The sequence below is a fragment of the Trachypithecus francoisi genome, unplaced genomic scaffold (genome assembly GCF_009764315.1).
Source record: "Trachypithecus francoisi isolate TF-2019V2 unplaced genomic scaffold, Tfra_2.0 Lachesis_group7, whole genome shotgun sequence".
NCBI classification, from domain to species: Eukaryota; Metazoa; Chordata; class Mammalia; order Primates; family Cercopithecidae; genus Trachypithecus; species Trachypithecus francoisi.
In genome coordinates, this window is record NW_022681472.1 from 11,079,057 (window position 1) to 11,100,652 (window position 21,596).

Here is a 21,596-nt window from a genome sequence, read left to right on the forward strand (position 1 = left end):
AAACAGGGTTTTTCTTGTTTGTTTGTTTCTTTGTTTTGTTTTTAGACAGGGTCTCACTATATCTCCCAGGCTAAAGTGTAGTGGCATGATCAGGACTCATTGCAGCCTTGACTTCCCGGGCTCAAATGATCCTCCCATCTCAGCTTCCCAAGTAGCTGAGACTACAGGCATGTGCCACCATGCCCTGCTAATTTTTTTTAAATTTTTGTATAGACAGGATCTTGCTGTATTCCCCAGGCTAGTCTTAAACCCCTGGCTTTAAGCAGTCCTCTCCTTGACCTCTAAAAGTCTGGAATTACATGAGCCACCACACTGAGAAGCAGAGTTTTTATTTAGTTTTCATTCTGAAGATGCATATTTTTAAATATCTTCATATTATACATATCAATGATAGTTTCATTTCAACAGATTTCTACTGAATCTCATTAATTTATGTGAAGTTAATGTTAAGTAGGAAGCGTAATATGATTTTGGAAAGCACGTAGTAGCTGTAGAAAAAACAGACTCAGTCCTTGCTCAGTCTAGTCAGAGAAACTGACTTTAATCAAGTTGCACTGAAAATGATCTTATTGCCTTGCCATTATATAGATTTTTAAGGTCAGTGCTGATGAAATGTGGCCCCTGTTTTAATACTCCTATGCTCCAAGGCATGATATTTGCTAACTTTACATGGTCTCCTGATAGCCTAGAGATAAGCTACTTTCATGTTTACTAGAGTAGTGGTTATTTTCTTTTTTCCTTGAATTTACTATTTACTATCAAAGTTCTTCTCAGACTTTGCCAGATAAGCCATTCCTATGGGCTAAAATCAATGTTTATTGCCTTAAAAATGGTTTTTCCTTAAAAGTTGTAAAATGTATCTTCATTTTGGCCTTACATCATAACACGATGATTGAAACACCTGCTCCCTGATAAAGTAGCAAAGAGATGTGAAAATTTTCTCAGATTTATTACTCAAACCGTCTATATGTAGGTATATATTTCTTTTTTTTTTTTGAGATGGAGTCTCACTCTGTTGCCCAGGTTGGAGTGCAGTGGCGCAATCTTAGCTCACTACAACCTTCGCCTCCCGGGTTCAAGTGATTCTTCTGCCTCAGCTTCCCAAATAGCTGGTACTACAGGGGCCTGCCACCTCGCCTAGCTAACTTTTTGTTTTTAGTAGAGATGGGGTTTCACCATGTTGGCCACCCACCTCGGCCTCCCAATGTGCTGGGATTACAGGCATGAGCCACCGCCCTTAGCCCATAGATTTGTATTTCTAGGAGTATAGGTCTTTTGCCGAGGCTTTCTGTATTTCGTGCACATTTACTAAAGGAAGATGTCTAATGTGGGTCCCAAGCTAAAGGGACTAACCCTTAGAGATTGCCGGCCTCTGGGGAAAAAAAGAGGCAGACAGCAAACCCCGTGGCCTTCCCAGTGCTGTCATGACGTAACTTCTGCCGTTGCAGCATGTGGTACTGGAAACTCAGGAACCCTCCAGCATGTTCAGGGTAGTGGAGTCCCATAACTTGCCCCCCGAACCAGAAGTGGTAGTTCACAGGTGTTCCATGAATGTCAGTTATCAGTACTCCTCCTAGTATCCCCCTAGGATGGTTGAGCTAACTACATTATGGCGGGGAATTCAAAACAATTAAAGTATAATTGATTTAGTGCGTTTGTGTGTACATATGTAAATATATGTATATACATATAATCAATTACACTTCACTGTTTTGAGTTCCCTATCATAAATGTATGTTCATGTGTGCTCATATACACATTCATATAATCAGTTATGCTTGAACTGTATGTGTATTTATACACTTACATATATATGCAACATACATACAAAAAGATGGCATTGCATATAGTTGAGATTATCCCTTTGTGCCAGATTTATTTCCACTCAGATAGTTGCTGTCTGTGCATAACTGAAGGGTTAGGGAATCTGTAAAGTTTTGCATGTTGCTGTTGTTAAAGATATCTTTCCCCTTTGTATGTGTTCCGGTAGTTTAGCAACAGTACTGCCTGGTAGAACTTTTTGCGATGACTTATATGTTCTATGTGTGTACTGTCCAATATGATAGCCGACTAGTAGCCACATGTGGCTATTAAGCAGTTGAGGTGTGCTAGAGTGGCTGAGGAGTAACATTTGTCAGCTTTTTTTTTTTTTTTTTTTTTTTTTCAGTTGTAGGGTGGAGGTGTTTCGCTCTGTCACTCAGGCTGAAGTGCAGTGGCACAGTCTCAGCTCACTGCAGCCTCCTCCTCCCAGGACCAAGTGATCCACTTAAACCTCCTGACTAGCTGGGACTGCTGGCACATGCCACCCCACCTGGCTAATTTTTTGTGTTTTTGATAGAGATGAGGTTTCAAACTCCTGAGCTCAAGGTATCTACCCGCCTCAGCCTCTAAAAGTGCTGGGATTACAGGCATGAGCCACTGTGCCCAGCCAGCATTTCTTTTATGTGATAGATTGAATGCTTCCATTCTTATTAGGCCTAAAAGTCTGCCTTCAAAAGAAATACAGATGAAAATAGGATTAACTGAATAGATTTGATGTTGAAAGTCACTTTTTCTTTTGAATTTTTAGTATTATCAGCATATCTTTCCCTGTCTCTGAACTATAAATGTAACAGACTGAGCAGCTGAAAAGGATCTTTTCTCTTACAAATGTGAATGTTAGTTTATTTAGAACAGGAAAAACAGCATCATAAATATATGAGTTTGCAATGCATTATAATTGGTGCTTATATTTATTGTTCAAGTGATTTAGCACATTATTTCTCAAAAACGTTAACAAATTTGGGAACTAGCATTTTCTGGAAAACAACTACATTTCCATGACAACCACGCTGTAAGCGTCACTGTTCCACTTAGCCCTTTCAAATAAAGAATACTGCCATTAACACTAGTGCACATGCAAGTGTACTGAGTAGTTTACTGCAAAACATGGATAGGCTAAAATTAAATTATGTCTATGTTGCTAATTATAAAATTGGAATAAAGTAAATGAAAGTCCATTTGCTGAAAACATAATATTATCTGTTTCCTCTACCTAAAATGTCTCATTCAACATTATCGGCAGGTGTTTTTACACTTCTTCTTCATCACTTGGCTATATAAGTTTGTAAAAATGTGTTTTATTTTGGTTTTCCTTAGAAATTGTCGAATTTGCGTTCATTTGGGCATTGCTACATTTTGAGCAAGTTTGTCTTTTCCAAAACCTAGCATTATAGGCTGTCCATACAGTGACCTTTTCAAGTATTTCCTGCTCAGGCTGTAGCACAGCACAGTGGTGGCCACATATTTGGCACTCAGTAGATATTTTGTGGCAAGTATTACCACTTGCTTAGGAAAAGCTGTAGAATGAGACAAGAAAGCCAAGACCTTCAAGTCACATTTTCTTGGTATAACACAAGTGAATCTTTCTAATTTAAATAAAAAATTTAAACTGAAGTCTATATATCGGGTATATGTGGCCAAATGTCTCCTCCTCTTTAAAAAGAGTTCTTATACAGAAGATGACAGACTATTCGAAAGATAAACTAGCTTATATAATAATCAGTGTCAATTAACTCATTTTTTTCTTTTCCCATTTTTAGTGATTGCCATTGATATCGATCCTGTTAAGATTGCCCTTGCTCGTAATAATGCAGAAGTTTATGGGATAGCAGACAAGATAGAGTTCATCTGTGGAGATTTCTTACTGCTGGCTGCTTGTTTAAAGGCTGATGTTGTGTTCCTCAGCCCGCCTTGGGGAGGGCCAGACTATGCCACTGCAGAGACCTTTGACATTAGGACGATGATGTCTCCTGATGGATATCCTTTGGAAGTCTTAAGAGTTTACTGAAACAGTGATTGTGGAGAGAAAGGAGCATGAGAGTGAGAGAAAGCGGGAGTGTGGGAGGGTGGGCGGGGTGGCTCACATTTGTAATCCTAGCACATTGGGAGGCTGAGGCAGGTGGATCACCTGAGGTCAGGAGTTCGAGACCAGCCTGGCCAACATGATGAAACCCCATCTCTACTAAAAATACAAAAATTAGCCAGGCATGGTGGCACGTGCCTGTAATCCAGCTACTCGGGAGGCCAAAGCACGAGAATCACTTGAACGCAGTAGGCAGAAGTTACAGTGACCTGAGATCGCACCACTGCACTCCACCCTGGGGAGCAGAGTGGGACTCTGTCTCAAAAGAGAGAGAGAGATTGGCCAGGCACCGTGGCTCACGCCTATAATCTCAACACTTTGGGAGGCCAAGGCAGGTGGATCACGAGGTCAGGAGATCAAGACTATCCTGGCTAACACGGTGAAACCCCATCTCTACTAAAAATAACAAAAAAATAGCCAGGCGTGGTGGCACGTGCCTGTACTCCCAGCAACTCAGGAGGCTGAGGCAGGAGAATCGCTTGGACCTCGGAGGCTGAGGTTCCAGTGAGCTGAGATTGTGCCACTGCACTCCAGCCTAGGCGACAGGGTGAGACTCCATCTCAAAAAAGAGAGAGAGAGAAATTAGTGAAGAGACGGAATATTACCTAACAGCATTTGGTAAATTCTAGTTTATTTTACATAAAAAGCAGGTATGTAAAAATTATGTGGGGGTCGATCTCCAAAAGTGATGACAAATAAGAGGTCATGTTTCCCTTGCTTGCTATTCTATTTTACCATTATAAAACAAGGACTAGAACACAAAGATTGGACTTACTGTCTTGTGAATTGGGAATTTCCTCAAAAAATATCCCTGGAGTTTGTCGGTAACCATTCTATAACTCTTCAGTTGACACTGATGCTGACTAATTTGCTGTGTATCTTCCCATTTTTCCTGTTACTCTTCCAAGATGTCAAAGCAAAACCTTATTTCATAGAGTAACGTTTGTTATTTGTCCCTTTCGCTACCTGCCACTCCACAGTAATCATCTGTTTGACTCTTAACAGGAAACATTTCTAAATTGCTATTAAAATTTAGAGTATACTCCGGGGTGTGGTGGCTCATGCCTGTACTCCCAGCACTTTGGGAGGCCAAGGCAGGCAAATCACTTGAGGTCAGGAGTTCAAGACCAGCCTGAACAACATGGCTGAACCCTGTCTCTACTAAAAATATAAAAATTAGCTGGGCATGATGGTGGGTGCCTGTAATCTCAGCTACTCAGGAGGCTGAGGCAGGAGAATCGCTTGAACCTGCCACTGCACTCCAGCCTGAATGACAGAGCAAGACTCTATCTCAAAAAAAAAAAAAAATTTACAGTGTAAATTAACTGGGCGTGGTGGCACATGCCTATAATCCTGTAGTCCCAGCTACTCAGGAAGCTGAGGCAGGAGGATCGCTTGAACCCAGGAGGAGGTTGCAGTGAACTGAGATTGCACTACTGTACACCAGCCTGGGCAGCAGAGCCAGACCCTGTCTCAAAAATAAATGAATAAGCAGAGCCAGACTCTGTCTCAAGAATAATAAATAAAGTCAAAAATTAAAAAACAAAATTTAGAGTGTAGACTACGATGGCCATGGTTACTTTATTCTTTACTGGGAATATGTGGTATTGTGCTTTCCTATTTCCTATTCTATTTTTCAATAATTAGGAAATGACAGAGAAAGGATCTGTATTTCTGACTCTTGCCTAGTACCTACCACTAGGGTAACTGAAATCGATTTAACTATTAGTCTTTGAATTATCGAGACAGTATTTTGCTGAATTACAAAATTTTGTATGTAATTCTCTTTTAGGTTCCATTAAAGGGTTTAAGTTTTTGCTTTTTAGTTACATTTTGAAATACATTTCAGTTACGATAAGTAAAACATACCTCTTTCTGATTAGAAATTAACTGCTGTTTTCGTTATTTTTCCTTAACTGCTGTCCACCTTTGAAATTTTCAGACTTTCCAAGAAGATCACTAATAATATTGTTTATTTTCTTCCAAGAAATGCTGATATTGACCAGGTAAGCCATTACTGAAAAGCTTCCATGAGTTTCTGTCTTAACTGTTACAAGTGCAGTACAAGATACAGGACGTTTCCTTACCAGAGAATGTGTTTTTGAGAAGTCCCTGACTCACTGACTGTTCTTAGAAAACTGGAAGTATCTGGAAGTTATATTAAATGTAGACAGGCTCATTTGAGTACTTGAATAATGAGAGGAAATCACTGTTTATCATGCAATTTATGCTGATTAACTTTTTCTAGTTACATTAACACTTTCACAAAGAGAAAGTTAACTTTTTCTTTAACTTGTGTTTTTGGTTTATTTCAAAAACTTTCCAGAATTGGAGTTGGTGATTCATGTTTTTTGCCTCTAGAGGGAGTAATGACACTAGGGAATAATGAAACTAAGAAAGACTGAGATTTCAAGTGTATTATTTTATTATTATTATTATTATTTCAAGTGTTTTTTTTTTGCTATCAAATTTAGATCAGATTACAACGGGAAATCAACTTTTTTAAATGAAGAAAATGTATCCATATGTAGGAACTTTTTTTTTTTTTTTGAGACGGAGTCTCGCTCTGTTGCCCGGGCTGGAGTGCAGTGGCCGGATCTCAGCTCACTGCAAGCTCCGCTTCCCGGGTTTACGCCATTCTCCGGCCTCAGCCTCCCGAGTAGCTGGGACTACAGGCACCCGCCACCTCGTTCGGCTAGTTTTTTGTATTTTTTAGTAGAAACGGGGTTTCACCGTGTTAGCCAGGATGGTCTCGATCTCCTGACCTCGTGATCCGCCCGTCTCGGCCTCCCAAAGTGCTGGGATTACAGGCTTGAGCCACCGCGCCCGGCCAGGAACTTTTTAATGACAGGAGACAGTACTAAAAATTTAGAGAAATCACAGTTGCAAAGAAATTGACTTTTTTTTTGTTAAGGAACTTTTAGAATGTTACAACAACCTGAATTTACGGATGGTTTGGGTTCCCAAGTGTGTCACAGTCTACTGTTTGAAACTCAGGCTGCATTTTTCTCATAGAAATGTCTGTGAAGGATAGTTAAATTTCCCATCCAGGGAGATTGTACTCTTAGATAATGTTTGTATCATCCTAAATAGCATGGACTCAATACAAATGCAACTTATCTCAAATATTTCCATGTAAGAGATGATGCTAATTGTTTTCTGTATCTAGTGAAATGTTTTTCTAGGTCCCTTATTACCTCAATCTTCTATTACTTTTTTCTATTCGGAGATGATTCCAAGACATGCATTTCTTGCTAAGAACTGAGTAATTTAGAAAAATATCTTTTTGTAACAGGCCCTTTGGAGGTAAGGTATATACCTTACTGTTTGAAATTGCTGTTGAAACCCAAGAACTAATATTTATTTATTTATTTATTTATTTAATGGAGATAGGGTTTCTCTCTGTCACGCAGACTGGAGTGCAGTAGCATGATCATAGCTCACTGCAACCTCAAATTCCTGGGCTCAAGTGATCCTCCTGCCTCAGCTTTCTAAAATGCTAGGATCTCAAATACAATTCAAAAAGCCCAGAGTAAACATATTTTATCTGCTTGATGCCTGTATCTTGCCGTGCTTTCCTTTCTTTCTCTCCTTGGACAGCCGGAGAATTCCAACTAATTCTAGCTTTGGATTTACCATGCTTCACAAACATGAAAGGTTTCTCTTTCAAGTGGTAAACCTATTGAATATATTAATAGATAAAATCTCTGAACAGACAAGGACTTAGTCCTTCCCAAAGGAAGATGTAGGCAGCAATTATCAAACACCACCTTTGTGTGAAATCCTTGTGGGTGGAATCTCTGACATAAGGAGTCTTGTCTCTTAGCCCAAGGCAGGAATGAAGAGAGGAAGTCTGCCGGTCTGTTTGATATGACAGCTCCTTATCCTTGTTTAATTTTATAATTAGACATAAAACATCTAGTCTCAGAAGAGTGATAGCGTTTGTACTTTCCAGGTAAGATAATTTAAGTTACTTATCTTTATATTATAGTATGTATCTTGTCAATACAGAGAGCAGGGCAACATCAAGCAACATCCCTAAGAATTATGTTTAAAAATGAACTGTATCGTGTTAATTCCTGGCCTTTGTCTAGCAGACACACTGTACCCTTCCATGGCTTCCCCAGGCACATGTCATGGTAACATTTGGGCCAGGCAAACCCTACCTTTTTTATTTCCTCATAAAGTGGAGAAGTTTACAAATTAACTAATAATTAAATAAACCCTAAGTATAAAATTGACGTTCGATTTAATAATGGGATTCATCTCTCTTTTTTTTTTTTGAGACAGAGTCTTGCTCTGTCACCCAGGCTGGAGTGCAATGGCACAATCTCGGCTCACTGAAGCCTCTGCCTGCCTCCCGGGTTCAAGCGATTCTCCTGCCTCAACCTCCCAAGTAGCTGGGACTGTAGGTGCACACCACCATGCCCAGCTAATTTTTGTATTTTTAGTAGAGACAGGTTTCACCATGTTGGCCAGGATGGTCTCGATCTCTTGACCTCGTGATCCGCCCACCTCGGCCTCCCAAAGTGCTGGGATTACAGGCATGAGCCACCGCACCTGGCCCTCATCTCCTTGGTTGGCAGAGTACTTGAGGCTCCAATTGTCTTTTTATATTTTGTTCTATAATGTCTAGGAAGGGAAACGTTCCTTATTGTAACAATCACTTCTAATAGTTTATTTTGGTATAGGAATGAGGTACTTATTTATAGGTAATATTTCTAAAACTTATCATATATAAGAATAGAATTGTAAGTATTTGAATTATGAACTGTTTGTAAATATGAAAAACTATTAGGTAATATTGTTATGTGGAAAATGTTTTAAATATAAATTCAGTTTATTAGCATTTTTGGTGGTTTTGGCTAAATACAATAAAAATTTATCACAGATTTATTTGCAAATATTCTGAGTAATTATAGTGTCTGTGTATTTAATAAATGGAAGATTGGGCCCTAACTGGTTTCTAAATATTCGATTTTTTAAATTTGTGTCAAATTTTTCTGAATTAAGTTAATATAGTGGAAATCTAATCTAATAGTAGCTCTCTCGTATAGGTAGGGAACATTAGTCCAGGTTTAGGAACCAGAAGCATGAGAGAGTAAAAAGAAGGCTAAGAACTGGATTGGGCTTCTGGTACATGTTGGAATAGTAGACTCCAAGCTAGTTACTTGAAGATAGCCTTTACAACTCATAGCACTCCAGTGCGTTCATCCTATTACACTAACAATACCCTGCATTCATACACTATACATCTACAGCATAGGAGCTGGCATACATGCTTAGGGTGTACAGTGTCCTCTTAGCCATTTCATTGACTCATCATGAGATTCTGGAGCAGTATGTTTCTGGAGCACCTGATCTCATTGGTGGCTAAACTATGGAGGTATGGGGATTTGCCTGGTCATTCTGCCGCACAGTGACAGTCTTATTACACCTTGCTGTCTCCCACTGACACAGTGTTCGTTACCAAGAAGAAACAGATTTATCTGTTACCACAATATTAGCTCACCATGAGATTGGAGCAATAAGTAGAATTTGACTCTTTCAGTAATTGGTTCCCAATTTTTTTTTTAGACAGAGCCAGGCTAGAGGACAGTGGTATGATCACAGCTCACTCCAGCCTCCCAGACTGAAACGATTCTCCCACCTCTCTCTCCTGAGTACCTGGGACTACAGGTGTGCACCACCACACCTGGCTAGTTTTTATATTTTTTTTACAGAGATGGGGTTTCGCCATGTTGGCCAGCTATTCTTCACCTCAGCATCCCAAAGTGCTGGGATTACAGGCATGAACCACTGCACCCAGCCTGGTTCCCAGTTTTTTTGTTTGTTTGTTGTTTTGTTTTGTTTTGTTTTGTTTCGAGATGGAGTATCTCTCTGTGGCCCAGGCTGGAGTGCAGCTCACTGCAAGCTCCGCCTTATGGGTTCACGCCATTCTCCTGCCTCAGCTCCCCGAGTAGCTGGGACTACAGGCACTTACCACCACGCCCGGCTAATTTTGTTGTATTTTTAGTAGAAACAGGGTTTCACCATATTAGCAAGGATGGTCTTGATCTCCTGACCTCGTGATCCACCCACCTCAGCCTCCCAAAGTGCTGGGATTACAGGCATGAACCAGCCCAGTTCCCAGTATTCTAGACCAACTCGATTCTTAGTGAAATCACTGCTTAATCATACACTGCAATTCATGATAAATATGTGATCAGTTTCTAATATTTACTAGCCAGCTTTTCCCTTGGGAAGTTTGCTGCTGCACAATTAGAGCAGAATCGTTTGTTCTTAAACCGTATATATTGTCATGCTCTAGAGGGGTTGTGGAACTGATTGGCCTCGTAGTTGACTTGGGAAGACACAAATGCAGTTTTGCTGAAATGCTTCTAAATATAGCGTGTATCTCCTTCACTACTGTGGGTAACTTTCCTCACTAAATGATGAAGATAGAAATTAGAGGGATACCCAGCTCTTCTGTGCCACACAGTGCTATCTGCCAGTCCTGTACTGATAGCCTGTGCTTTCTGTAATTTGTTGAACAGTCTTCATGTTTCCAGTATCTGGTTCTGAGAATGAGTGAAGGACAGAACTTAGTGAACTGGTTGTTTTTGGGTTTTGGTGGGGTTTTTTTCCTTCTTTGGAGACAGAGCCTCGCTCTATCCACGAGGCTGGAGTACAGTCACATGATCACAGCTCACTGCAGCCTCAACCCCCCAAGCTCAAACAATCCTCCTACCTCAGCCTTCAGAGTAGCTGGAACCATATGCACGGGCCACCACGCCTGGCTATTTTTGTAGAGACAGGGTTTCACCATGTTGCCCAGGCTGGACTTCTAGGCTAAAGCAGTCTTTCTACTTCAGCCACTCAAAGTTCTGGGATTACAGGCATGAGCCACTGTAACTGGCCTGGTAGCCTCCTTTTAGGACACCAGTGTAAGTTAGCTTGTGATGCCTGGAAGAATTTTTTTTTTTTTTTTTTTGAGACGGAGTTTTGCTGTTGTTGCCCAGGCTGGAGTGTGATGGCCTGATCTCAGCTCATCACAACCTCCACTTCCCGGGTTCAAGCCATTCTCCTGCCTCAGCCTCCCAAATAGCTGGGATTATAGGCATGCACCACTATGCCCGGGTAATTTATTTTTAGTAGAGACGGGATTTCTCCATGTCGGTCAGGCTGGTCTCGAATTCCCGACCTCAGGTGATCTGCCCGCCTCAGCCTCCCAAAGTGCTGGGATTACAGGCGTGAGCCACTATGCCCGGCAGCCTGGAAGAATTTTTTTTGACCTAGCACCAGGTGTTCCTGTTGATGATGGTGGCTTTAAGATTTATTTACTTAAGCATAGAAATCTCATTTCTGTTTACCATGTGCAGAGAATGGAACTAATTTAATGAATATTTTTAAGTTTGAATGATGCCTGATTTTCTGCTGACTAAAAAATATTTTCTTCTTTCACCTCCCAGAGAACTTTTAATTACCAGAAATGTTTTCCCAACTTTATTTTCGTGTGGTTATTAGTTGGATCTAGCAAAAGAAAAGAGGGACAAAAAGAACTAGTGGTAAGGCACTTACTTGGCCTGTGTGACATTAGGTTTGTAGTCACAGCCCGTATTTCAGATGCTTGCTGCTGCTAGCATTGTATTTGACACAGATCTGAAGGCCACATAAAATGCTCTTTATTTTTATCTGGTACAGTTATCTTCTACCCACATTTCTGCATATCATAGATACAATCTCTTCCATTTAGTAATAGGGCATTTTTCAGTGCTCTGATATTTCTGTGTCTTTCTTGTAGTAAAGTATATCTGTGATTAGTAATTATTATATATTCTTCCAGTAGGATGCAGTTGGGAGGTTATTTTCTCTCATTCAGTTATCATGCACTTTTACTTTAAATTCAGTTTCTTTTGAAAAAATGCAGTTTTGCTCCGGGCACAGTGGCTCATGCCTGTAATCCCAACACTTTGGGAGGCCTAGGTGGATGGATCACCTGAGGTCAGGAGTTTTGAGACCAGCCTAGCCAATATGGTGAAACCCTATCCCTAATAAAAATACAAAAATTAGCCAAGTGCAGTGGTGGGTGCCTGTAATCCCAGCCACTCGGGAGGCTGAGGCAGGACAGTCGCTTGAACACAGGAGGCAGAGGTTGCAGTGAGCCGAGATTGTGCCACTGTACTCCAGCCTAGGTGATAGAGCCAGACTCGTCTCAAAAAAAAGAAAAAAAAATGCAGTTTTGAATGTATATTTGATGCTTAAATCTTCTGTACTTTAACACCTTCATTGTGATCTTTTCTGTTTCTCCTTTCCCAGTCCCCAAATAACTTTACTGCCTGATGTCAAATCTAGTCGAGAGTTCAGTCCTTAATTCTAGTTTTGTTCCAAATGGGATTTATTTTGGTAAAATTAATATATTTAGGTAATATGCCAAAAAGTGGAAAGTAATCTAGAGCTGCTAATCTTTATCTGTTTCTACCTGCCGTTATCCCTCTCTCCGTCCTTCCTACCCTCTCTTCCTCTCACAGTTCACTAAATTCTAAGAAAGGGGAGGGAACCAAATAACATTTTGCCAGCTAAACCTTCTAGTGAAAAATAAGGACAGCTAGAAAATGGCATTCATTAAATTTGTCTGAAGCAAAGTTATTTGCTTGAATTACTAAATTTATAGTCTTTCCAACTCCAAAATTCTAACTTTTAAAATATATGTAGTTGTGAAAATGTGAAAAAGTACAAAAAGGCTAAAGTTAGAAATTATTCGTAATCAGAACACATGAAAATAGCATGTTAAGTTAAAAAAAATTGTTTCTAAACACTAAGTAGATAAGAGTTTTCTCACTATATTTTGTCACATAGGTTCACCCTCTTCTTCAGTATTAGGAACAATATTTGTTTTATTTGTCCATCATCTGACTCTCCCAACTAGAATGTAAAATTCATGAAGGTGGGGATTTTTGTTTGTTTTTTGCTATACTACACTACCTAGGACAGATTACCTGTAAGCTCTCAATAATAGTTATTGAATAAAGTAATTTATGAACTCTTTTGCACAGACTTCAGAACTCAACGATTTCTGAGAAAACTCCCATCTTACCTCCGGTTTTTATTGTAATCCCAAGCAGCCACATCTAGACAACCCTCTGAAAGGTGTTAGGAGATACCAAAAAAACTACCCTATCTTCTCAGAAATTGGTTTTTGTGTAATCCTATTTATGGCTTACATAAGAAATAATAATTATCTATATTTATAGTACCTTTTTTTTTTTTTTTCAAGTAAACCTCAGAAATGGTTTTTCTTTTCTTTAAAATGCTCTTTTAGGGAGATAGACAGTATTCCTATTTTTCGGATTTAGAAAGCCAAAGCCTATTTTAGTGGCTTTCTTAACAACAGCAAAAATGGCTTTTTTTTTTTTTGGCGATGGAGTCTCGCTGTGTAGCCCAGGCTGGAGTGTAATGGCCCAATCTCAGCTCACTGCAAGCTCTGCCTCCCAGGTTCACGCCATTCTCCTGCCTCAACCTCCCAAGTAGCTGGGACTACAGGTGCCCACCACCACGCCCGGCTAATTTTTTGTATTTTTAGTAGAGACAGGGTTTCGCCCTGTTAGCCAGGATGGTCTCTATCTCCTGACCTCGTGATCCGCCCACCTCGGCCTCCCAAAGTGCTGGGATTACAGGCATGAGACACCGCACCTGGCCTAAAAATGGCTTTTTAAATTAATGCAGCAAATTATTGGTAGAACTGGGGATTTTTAAGTTATTTGTTAAAAGGCACAGCAGAAATGCTACATTTGAGTTATATCTCAAAGAAAAATTATTGTGGAAAAGAAACTTCAAAATGGCTTTTATTGGCTAAAGACAAAATAACTTTTTTTTTTTTTTGCCCTTTCTTGTAAAAAAATCAGACTGGCATAAAGATACCAAAATAGAATTTAAAACATTTATTCCTAATAATTGCTACTGTGAGTCTACTTGGCTATTTTTACATTTCTAGTTTCACTTTAAGTATTCCTTACCAAAAAAAAAACAAAAAAAATAGTGGGGGGGTGCTTTTAATCATTATAAGGGATACTGTATTTGACTTATTTTCACATAGTGTACCATGGAATGACTGGTTGATTATTCCCTATTTCTGTGTCTGTGACTTTTTACATACTCACTGGAAATGCACAATAAATCTTCCCTTCTACCAGAAGCTGGGGTAGTATGCATACCACCACTGAGATTACATTCTCTCAACCCTTAAAACCAAACCAGACTGACTGAGCACCTCTCTTTACAAAATATACAACTATAATTTTGCTGATTACAGTTACAGAAAATGCTTGTTTCTTGTTGTTTATGCCTGTCCCTAATACTTTGGGTGTGCTTTTTTCTATTGCTGTGTCTTCTCTTCTATTCTGTTCTCTGATTGTCAGGGCTCCCCACTGCATTCTGCCTTCTCTTGATCTTTCCTCTTACTACCCTGAAAAACTGATCTCTGGTGAAATAATCATGAGTTAGAAAATAACATATTTGCTATTTAAAAGATTTCTGAGAGTTTGGTTGAAAAAAGTACTGAACAAAAACAAAACCTTACCTGTATAAGAACTTAGGGTAAAACATTACTACTTTATAATGTACCAGGGTGAGTGCAAGCATTACTGTCATGGAACAAAAGAATCTTTAGCAGCTAACTGCCCCATTCCCCTGTCAAATGCTGGTCATTTGGCTAGCATCCTTTTGATGCCAACTGTGGAGGTGGGGAAGGAGCAGTGCTTTCAGCTTCCTAATAAAGGAGTTAGTCACTGTATTCTGGTAGACCTCAAAAAGAGCAGTGTATTTTACCAAAATTGTTGTAGAAAGCATTTAAAATACACAAAGGGGCAGGTAGAAGAAGTGGTCCAAGGTGGGAGAAAAGAAAGGAGATCAGTGAGAGAAGGAAAAGTCACTAGAGGCTAGACTTCTCATGAGAGTAGGGATCTTGGCCTGGATCAGAGCTAGGATTATGTATCAGGTACTCAGTAAATACTGTTGAATGAATGAGAGGGTGAGATGCAGACAGTAAGATGAACAGGACAAAGGCTTTCAGGAAAGGGAAATAATCTTTAAATATTTTTGTTAAGAAATAAACCTGGGGAGGAGGAGGAAAAAGGATGAGAAAAATAGTAATAATATTTTTAAAATAAACCTAGGCCAGGTGCAGTGGCCTGTAATCCGAGCACTTTGGGAGGCTGGGCCGAGCAGACCACCAGGTCAGGAGTTCAAGACCAACCTGGCCAACTTGGTGAAACCCCATTTCTACTAAAAAAAAAATACAAAAATTAGCTGGGCATGGTGGCATGCACGTGTAATCTCAGCTACTCAGGAGGCTGAGGCAGGAGAATTCCTTGAACCCGGGAGGCAGAGATTGCAGTGAACCGAGACCGCACCACTGCACACCAGCCTGGGCGACAGAGTAGGACTCCATCTCAAAAAACAAAAAATATAAATAAACATGACTTTGGGAGGCAGAGGTGAGAGGAATGCTTAAGACCGGGAGTTCAAGACAAGCTTGGGCAACAAAGTGAGACCCTGCCTCTAATATTTAAAAATAAAAATAAAAATTTTTAATAAATCTGATGTTTGGGAAGGATTTGTTCATTTTTTCTTCCTCTGAGTTCTTTAGCTATGGCATTGGAGAGATCAAGTCCTATACAACAGCATAACACCATGAACTTTCCTATCATATCAAAAGGACCTGAAACAACAAGTATTCCTACCTCCAAATACTGCATCGACGCCTGGAAAGTAGCAGTGAACATTTGAGATGCCACGTTATTCAAAGGACTTAAAAGCCAGAGTCTTCCTATTATTTGATAAAACAGTACGAATGGAAGACTTTTGAAATTATGCTTATGTGTGTGTGTGACTTTCTTCTGTTCATCTTTTTAGGTGGCATCCTTAGCTGGGCCTGGAGGGCAAGTGGAAATAGAACAGAACTTCCTTAACAATAAATTGAAGACAATCACTGCATATTTTGGTGACCTAATTCGAAGACCAGCCTCTGAAACCTAACTCTGCAGCAGTGTGAGAACCAAAGATCATGCAGTGGTCAAAACATTCAGATGAGACATTTGGCATGTCTTCCTTTATTCGCTGATATTTTCTACCCATGGTCTTATATCACTGTATGAAATGGAAACTTACAGGACTCAGATATCAGTGAATATTTTGAGATCTTTGAATAATTCCTTTAGAGGAATTATACAAAATTAATATATATGAGTTCTTTGTAATTTTTTTTTTTTTTTTTTGAGACAGGATCTCACTCTGTCACCCAGTCTGGAGTGCAGTGTCTTGAACACAGCTCACTGCAGGTTCAACCTTCTGAGCTCAAACAATCCTTCTGCCTCAGTCTCCCCAGTAGCTGGGGCTTTAGGTGGGCACTGCCACACCAGACTAATTTTTGTATTTTTTGTAGAGACAAGGTCTCACCATGTTGGTCAGGCTGGTGTCAAACTCCTGGGCTCAAGTCAGTCCACCCACCTCACCCTCCCCAAGTGCTGGGATTACAGGCATGAGCTACTGTGCCCAGCCTTACGGACGTCCTTTTGAAGTATCTTTTCCACTCATACAATATGAATACATTTATTTAGACTTTTTCTAGAACTTTCCTGTTTTCATGTCTTTGCTTCATCTGGAATTGGCTTCTTGACACCCTTTTATAAAGTCTGTTTGTAAAATTTCCATTGCGACATCAATACGAAATATATTTTGTAATATAGGAGTTTATATTCTTTTTTTATTAAAATGGCAATGAAAGCAAAAGGGATATGTGTTGCTTAATTATTCATCTAAAAAGTGTGTTGGGGCAAAAATATAGTGACATACAACTCTGTCCATTGAAGGTTAGACCTGGGACTTCTATATTTTAATAATATGAGCATGTTAAACATTAAACAGAACATGATATTGGCTGAGATAAGATTAGGGAATTGAAATAAATTTGGGGAATTTCCAAGAAATACTGGAAAATTACACTAGAAAATTAGCTGTTATATAAATAACTTTGTTAGAGTATGCTAATTTTAGTGTCTTGAAACTTCACAATTTATGTCTTGATTGCTCTGCAGTACAGTAGTAACTGAGCTGATCATTAAAGGTGAAATTACTTTTTCATTAATTCGCACCTTCAAAATCTGTCTAAATGTTTTTGGTTTTTAAACTTTATGTAGCATTCTTAAAGTCACTAGGGAGATGGCAGGTGAAGTAAAGGCAGATTTCCAAAATCACCAATTTTTTTTAGTTTTCTGTTACTTGCATATACTTATTTGCAAGTATACATATTTGCATATACTTATTGTATACAAGTATACATGCATATACTTATTTCCACAACTGATTTTCTTACTTGTATATTAATAAAACTAACTCATCTTCCTGAACATACATGATCTTATATGAGAAGAACAGGAAGCTTAGCCTTAGTTAGCTAAAACTAAGATATTCCTGCCCACTAATCACACAGGGATAAAACTAATTAATAGACTGTTAAGATTGTCAGTACTCAATAGGACTTCAGAAGCGTTCTAGTCCATTGTGTGAATCAGGTTCAAAAAAATCTTATTAAGAAGACAAATACATAAAATGGATAAAAAGACTGGGTGCAGTGGCTCACACCTGTAATCCCAGCACTCTTGAGAGGCCAAGGTGGGCGGATCACCTTGTGGTCAGAAGTTCTAGACCAGCCTGGCCAGCATGGTGAAACCCTGCCTCTCTACTAAAAATACAAAAATTAGCGGGCGGGGTGGCACACGCCTGTAATCCCAGCTACTCAGGAGGCTGAGGCAGGAGAATTGCTTGAACCCAGGAGGTAGAGGTTGCAGTGAGCTGAGATCGTGCCACTGCACTCCTGCCTGGACAACAGAGCAAGAGTGTCTCAAAAAAAAAAAAAAAAAAAGTGAAAGTACTCCCCACCTGCCACGTTTACTTTCCCCTGTGAGACCCCTAAATCAAAAAATAAGTATGTAACCATAATTTGTTAATGATTACAGCAGTTCTCATATATTTGTGCCATGTCTATTAAAAATGATAGTACAGATTGGTATCTACTACGTATTTGGAGATGGGGGCTCACGCCTGTAATCCCAACACTGGGAGGCTGAGGTGGGCAGATCACCTGAGGTCAGGAGTTCAAGACCAGCCTGACCAGTGAAACCCCATCTCTAGTAAAAATACAAAAATTACAGTGGTGGTGCAAGCCTGTAGTCCCAACCACTCGGGAGGCTGAGGCAGGAGAAATTCTTGAACCCAAGAGGCAGAGGTTGCAGTGAGCTGAGATTGCACCACTGCACTCCAGCCTGGGTGACAGAGCAAGATTCTGTCTCCAAAAAAAAAGAATGCTTTTGATTTTTGTGTCTTTATATTCAGTCGTCTTACTGAACTCGTTTAATAGTTCTAATAATTTTTGTTTGTTTCCCCCCTGCTTCCCCCCCCATAGTTTTTAATTGATACACTTTGATTTTTTAAATAAGCAGTCATGACATCTACACATGAGTTTTTCTCTTTGCCAAAATGTAAGCCTCTTAATTTTTATTTTCCTGTTGAATTGGTTCGGACTGCCAGGAATGTTGTAATAATAGCACTTTTTCCTTCTTATTTTGCAGTGAAAGGTTAGAAGCATTTCTATTAAATGTTATTGTAGCTCACATCAAGATTAAGATATTGCCTCTCCTTTTTTTTTATTTTTATTTTAGGCTTCCTCAAATCATGGGGTTCCAATTTTTTATTTAATGTAGGAAAGTCTAAATTACCTTAAAATTTTCAAATTATTTAACCCTATCTGTGTTCCTTTCATTAAATCCAACTGTATCATAATGTATTAAATAGTTCACTACTGGGTTTCATTTGATAAATTTACTTTGTTTTGTTTTGTTTACATTTGCTTTTGAGCACCTTGCCTGGTTTTGGCATCCAAGTTAAGCTATTCCGGCAGAATGCTTTAGTAAGTGTTTCATTTTTTTCTTTCTCCCTGCCCCCCGCCCCGCCTTCTTTTTTTATAATTTTCATTTCACAGGTACATGTGCAGGTTTGTTACATGGATATGTTACCTGATGTTGACATTTGGGCTTCTACTGATCCCATCACCCAAATAGTGAATATAGTGCTCAATAAATAGTTCTGTGTCCTAAATAACATTGGCAATGTCTGTTCACTAAACTCTTGGTGGAACTGCGTGAAGATTGGGCCTGGTAACTTTCTGAGCAAGATGTTTTGATTGCAGCTTCTTTTTTTTTTAAGACAGAGTCTCGCTCTGTCACTCAGGCTAGAGTGCAGTGGTGCAGTCTCGACCTCCTAGGCATAAGCAATCCTACCACCTCAGCCTTCAGAGTAGCTGGGACCACAGGCATATGCCACCATGTCCAGCTAATTGCTAATTTTTCTTTTTTTTTTTTTTTAGAGACAGGGTCTCACTATGTTGCCCAGGCTAGGAGTGCAGCTATTTTTTATTTTAAACTTACTTTCTATTTGTTTATTATTCTGATTTAGTCAAATGTCAGCATTTTTTTTTTTTTTTTTTTTTTTTTGAGAGGGAGTCTCGCTCTGTCACCCAGGCTGGAGTGCAGTGGCCGGATCTCAGCTCACTGCAAGCTCTGCCTCCCGGGTTTATGCCATTCTCCTGCCTCAGCCTCCTGAGTAGCTGGGACGACAGGCGCCCGCCACCTCGCCCGGCTAGTTTTTTGTATTTTTTAGTAGAGACGGGGTTTCACCATGTTAGCCAGGATGGTCTTGATCTCCTGACCTCGTGATCCGCCCGTCTCGGCCTCCCAAAGTGCTGGGATTACAGGCTTGAGCCACCGCGCCCGGCCTAGCATTTTTTTAAATACTTTTTTTTTTTTGAGACGGAGTCTCTGTCACCCAGGCTAGAGTGCTGTGGCATGATCTCAGCTCACTACAACCTCCACCTCCCAGGTTCAAGCAATTCTCATGTCTCAGCCTCCCAAGTAGCTGGGACTACAGATGTGCACCACCACACCCAGCTAGTTTTTTGCAGTTTTATAGAGATGGGGTTTCACCATATTAGACAGGATGGTCTTGAACTCCTGGCCTCAAGTGTTCCGCTGGCCTTGGCCTCCCAAAGTGCTAGGATTACAGGCATGAGCCACTGCGCCTGCCCAGAAAATAGCTATTTATTTAGATTTTGACAATATAAAGTTAATACATTATCTCATACTTGTTTTAATTCTTTTTTAACTTCATTTTTGAATAATTTCTGACTTGTAAAAAAGCCTGAAAAATAGTACAAAGAATATCTCCAGCTACTCAGAAGTGAACGCAGTTGTTATCCTGCCATCATAATGTTGCCATGTCTGTGTCAATATATACTGTTGTTTACTTAATTTTTAAACTTAAAAGTGATTTGTAAAGGAATTAAAATACTGCCACAAATGAGAAATCACTCTTAATATATGCATATTAATATGAAAAATGTTCATTAATTTTTTACCTAAAAGAACACTGCAGGCCAGGAGCAGTGGTTCATACCTGCAATCCCAGCACTTTGGGAGGTTGAAGCAGGTGAATCACCTGAGGTCAGGAATTCAAGGCCAGCCTGTTCAATATGGTGAAACTCTGTCTCTACTAAAAATACAAAAATTAGCCGGGCATGGTGGCATGCGCCTATAGTCCTAGCTACTCGGGAGGCTGAGACAGGAGAATTGCTTGAACTAGGAGATGGAGGTTGCAGTGAGCCGAGCTCACACCACTGCACTCCAGGCTGGGCAACAGAACCAGACTGCATCTCAGAACAAAAAAGAACACTGCATACCACACTTCGGGGAAACTTGGAATGGGTGATGAACAATAAAGATAAAGACCCATATTGCCCCCTCCAGGAACGAGGATGTGTCACATGTGCCGGTGTACACGAAAAGGCTGCCCTTTGAACTGTATGGTACGTAATCACAGGAGACACAGTAGAAATTTTCCAGGTTAAAAGGTTGGGACAAGACATTCCAAGGAAAGAAACAGCATTTAGAAGGCACAAAGGCAAATGAAGGCTGAGCATATGTGGGCGTCAGTAAATGCTGAATTCACAGAGAAGTCACTGAAGTTATGACTGATGAGGTAGCAGGGTCTCCTGTGCTGAGCTGAGGAGTAAAGGCTGGCTGCATCCTGAAGGCGGTGGGAGCCTTTCAGACTTTGAAAGCTTGGTAAAGCCTAAGGGCTCCTCGTCAGAAAAAAAAAAAAAAAAATTAGGCAGGGCGTGGTGGCTCAGGCCTATAATCCCAGCACTTTGGGAGGCCGAGGCGAGTGGATCATGAGGTCAGGACTTCAAGCCCAACCTGGGCAAGATGGTGAAACCCCATTTCTACTAAAAATACAAAAGAATTAGCCGGGCATGATGGCGGGTCCCTGTAATCTCAGCTACTTAGGAGGCTGAGGCAGAGAATTGCTTGAACCCGAGAGGCGGAGGTTGCAACAAGCCAAGATCTTGCCACTGCACCACTCCAGCCTGGGCGACAGAGCAAGGCTCCGTCTCAAAAAAAAAGAAAAGGTTTTGAATGCATAGAATAAGGCCAGGCACGGTGGCTCACACCTGTAATCCTAGCACTTTGGGAGGCCAAGGCAGGTGGATCACTTGAGGTCAGGAGTTCAAAACCAGACTGGCCAACACGGTGAAACCCTGTCTCTACTGAAAACACAAAAAAAATTAGCCGGGCACAGTGGTGGATGCCTGTAATCCCAGCTA

At 40.1% G+C, this 21,596-nt stretch overlaps 1 protein-coding gene across 4 annotated transcripts in view; it reads left to right on the forward strand.

Moving 5' to 3' along the window:
- The window catches only part of TGS1 (trimethylguanosine synthase 1), a 51,436-nt gene extending 34,764 nt beyond the window's left edge, over positions 1–16,672 (forward strand). For 3 of the 4 annotated variants that reach the window (XM_033203699.1, XM_033203698.1, XM_033203697.1), the window contains 3 exons: positions 3,582–3,798; positions 5,832–5,910; positions 15,797–16,672. In XM_033203699.1, the coding sequence (XP_033059590.1) occupies positions 3,582–3,798; positions 5,832–5,910; positions 15,797–15,919 (419 nt within the window). In that variant the 3' untranslated portion in view covers positions 15,920–16,672. The remainder of the gene's footprint in view (positions 1–3,581; positions 3,799–5,831; positions 5,911–15,796) is intronic. The other variant, XM_033203700.1, reaches the window with a different exon arrangement.
- Positions 16,673–21,596: the final 4,924 nt, after the last annotated feature.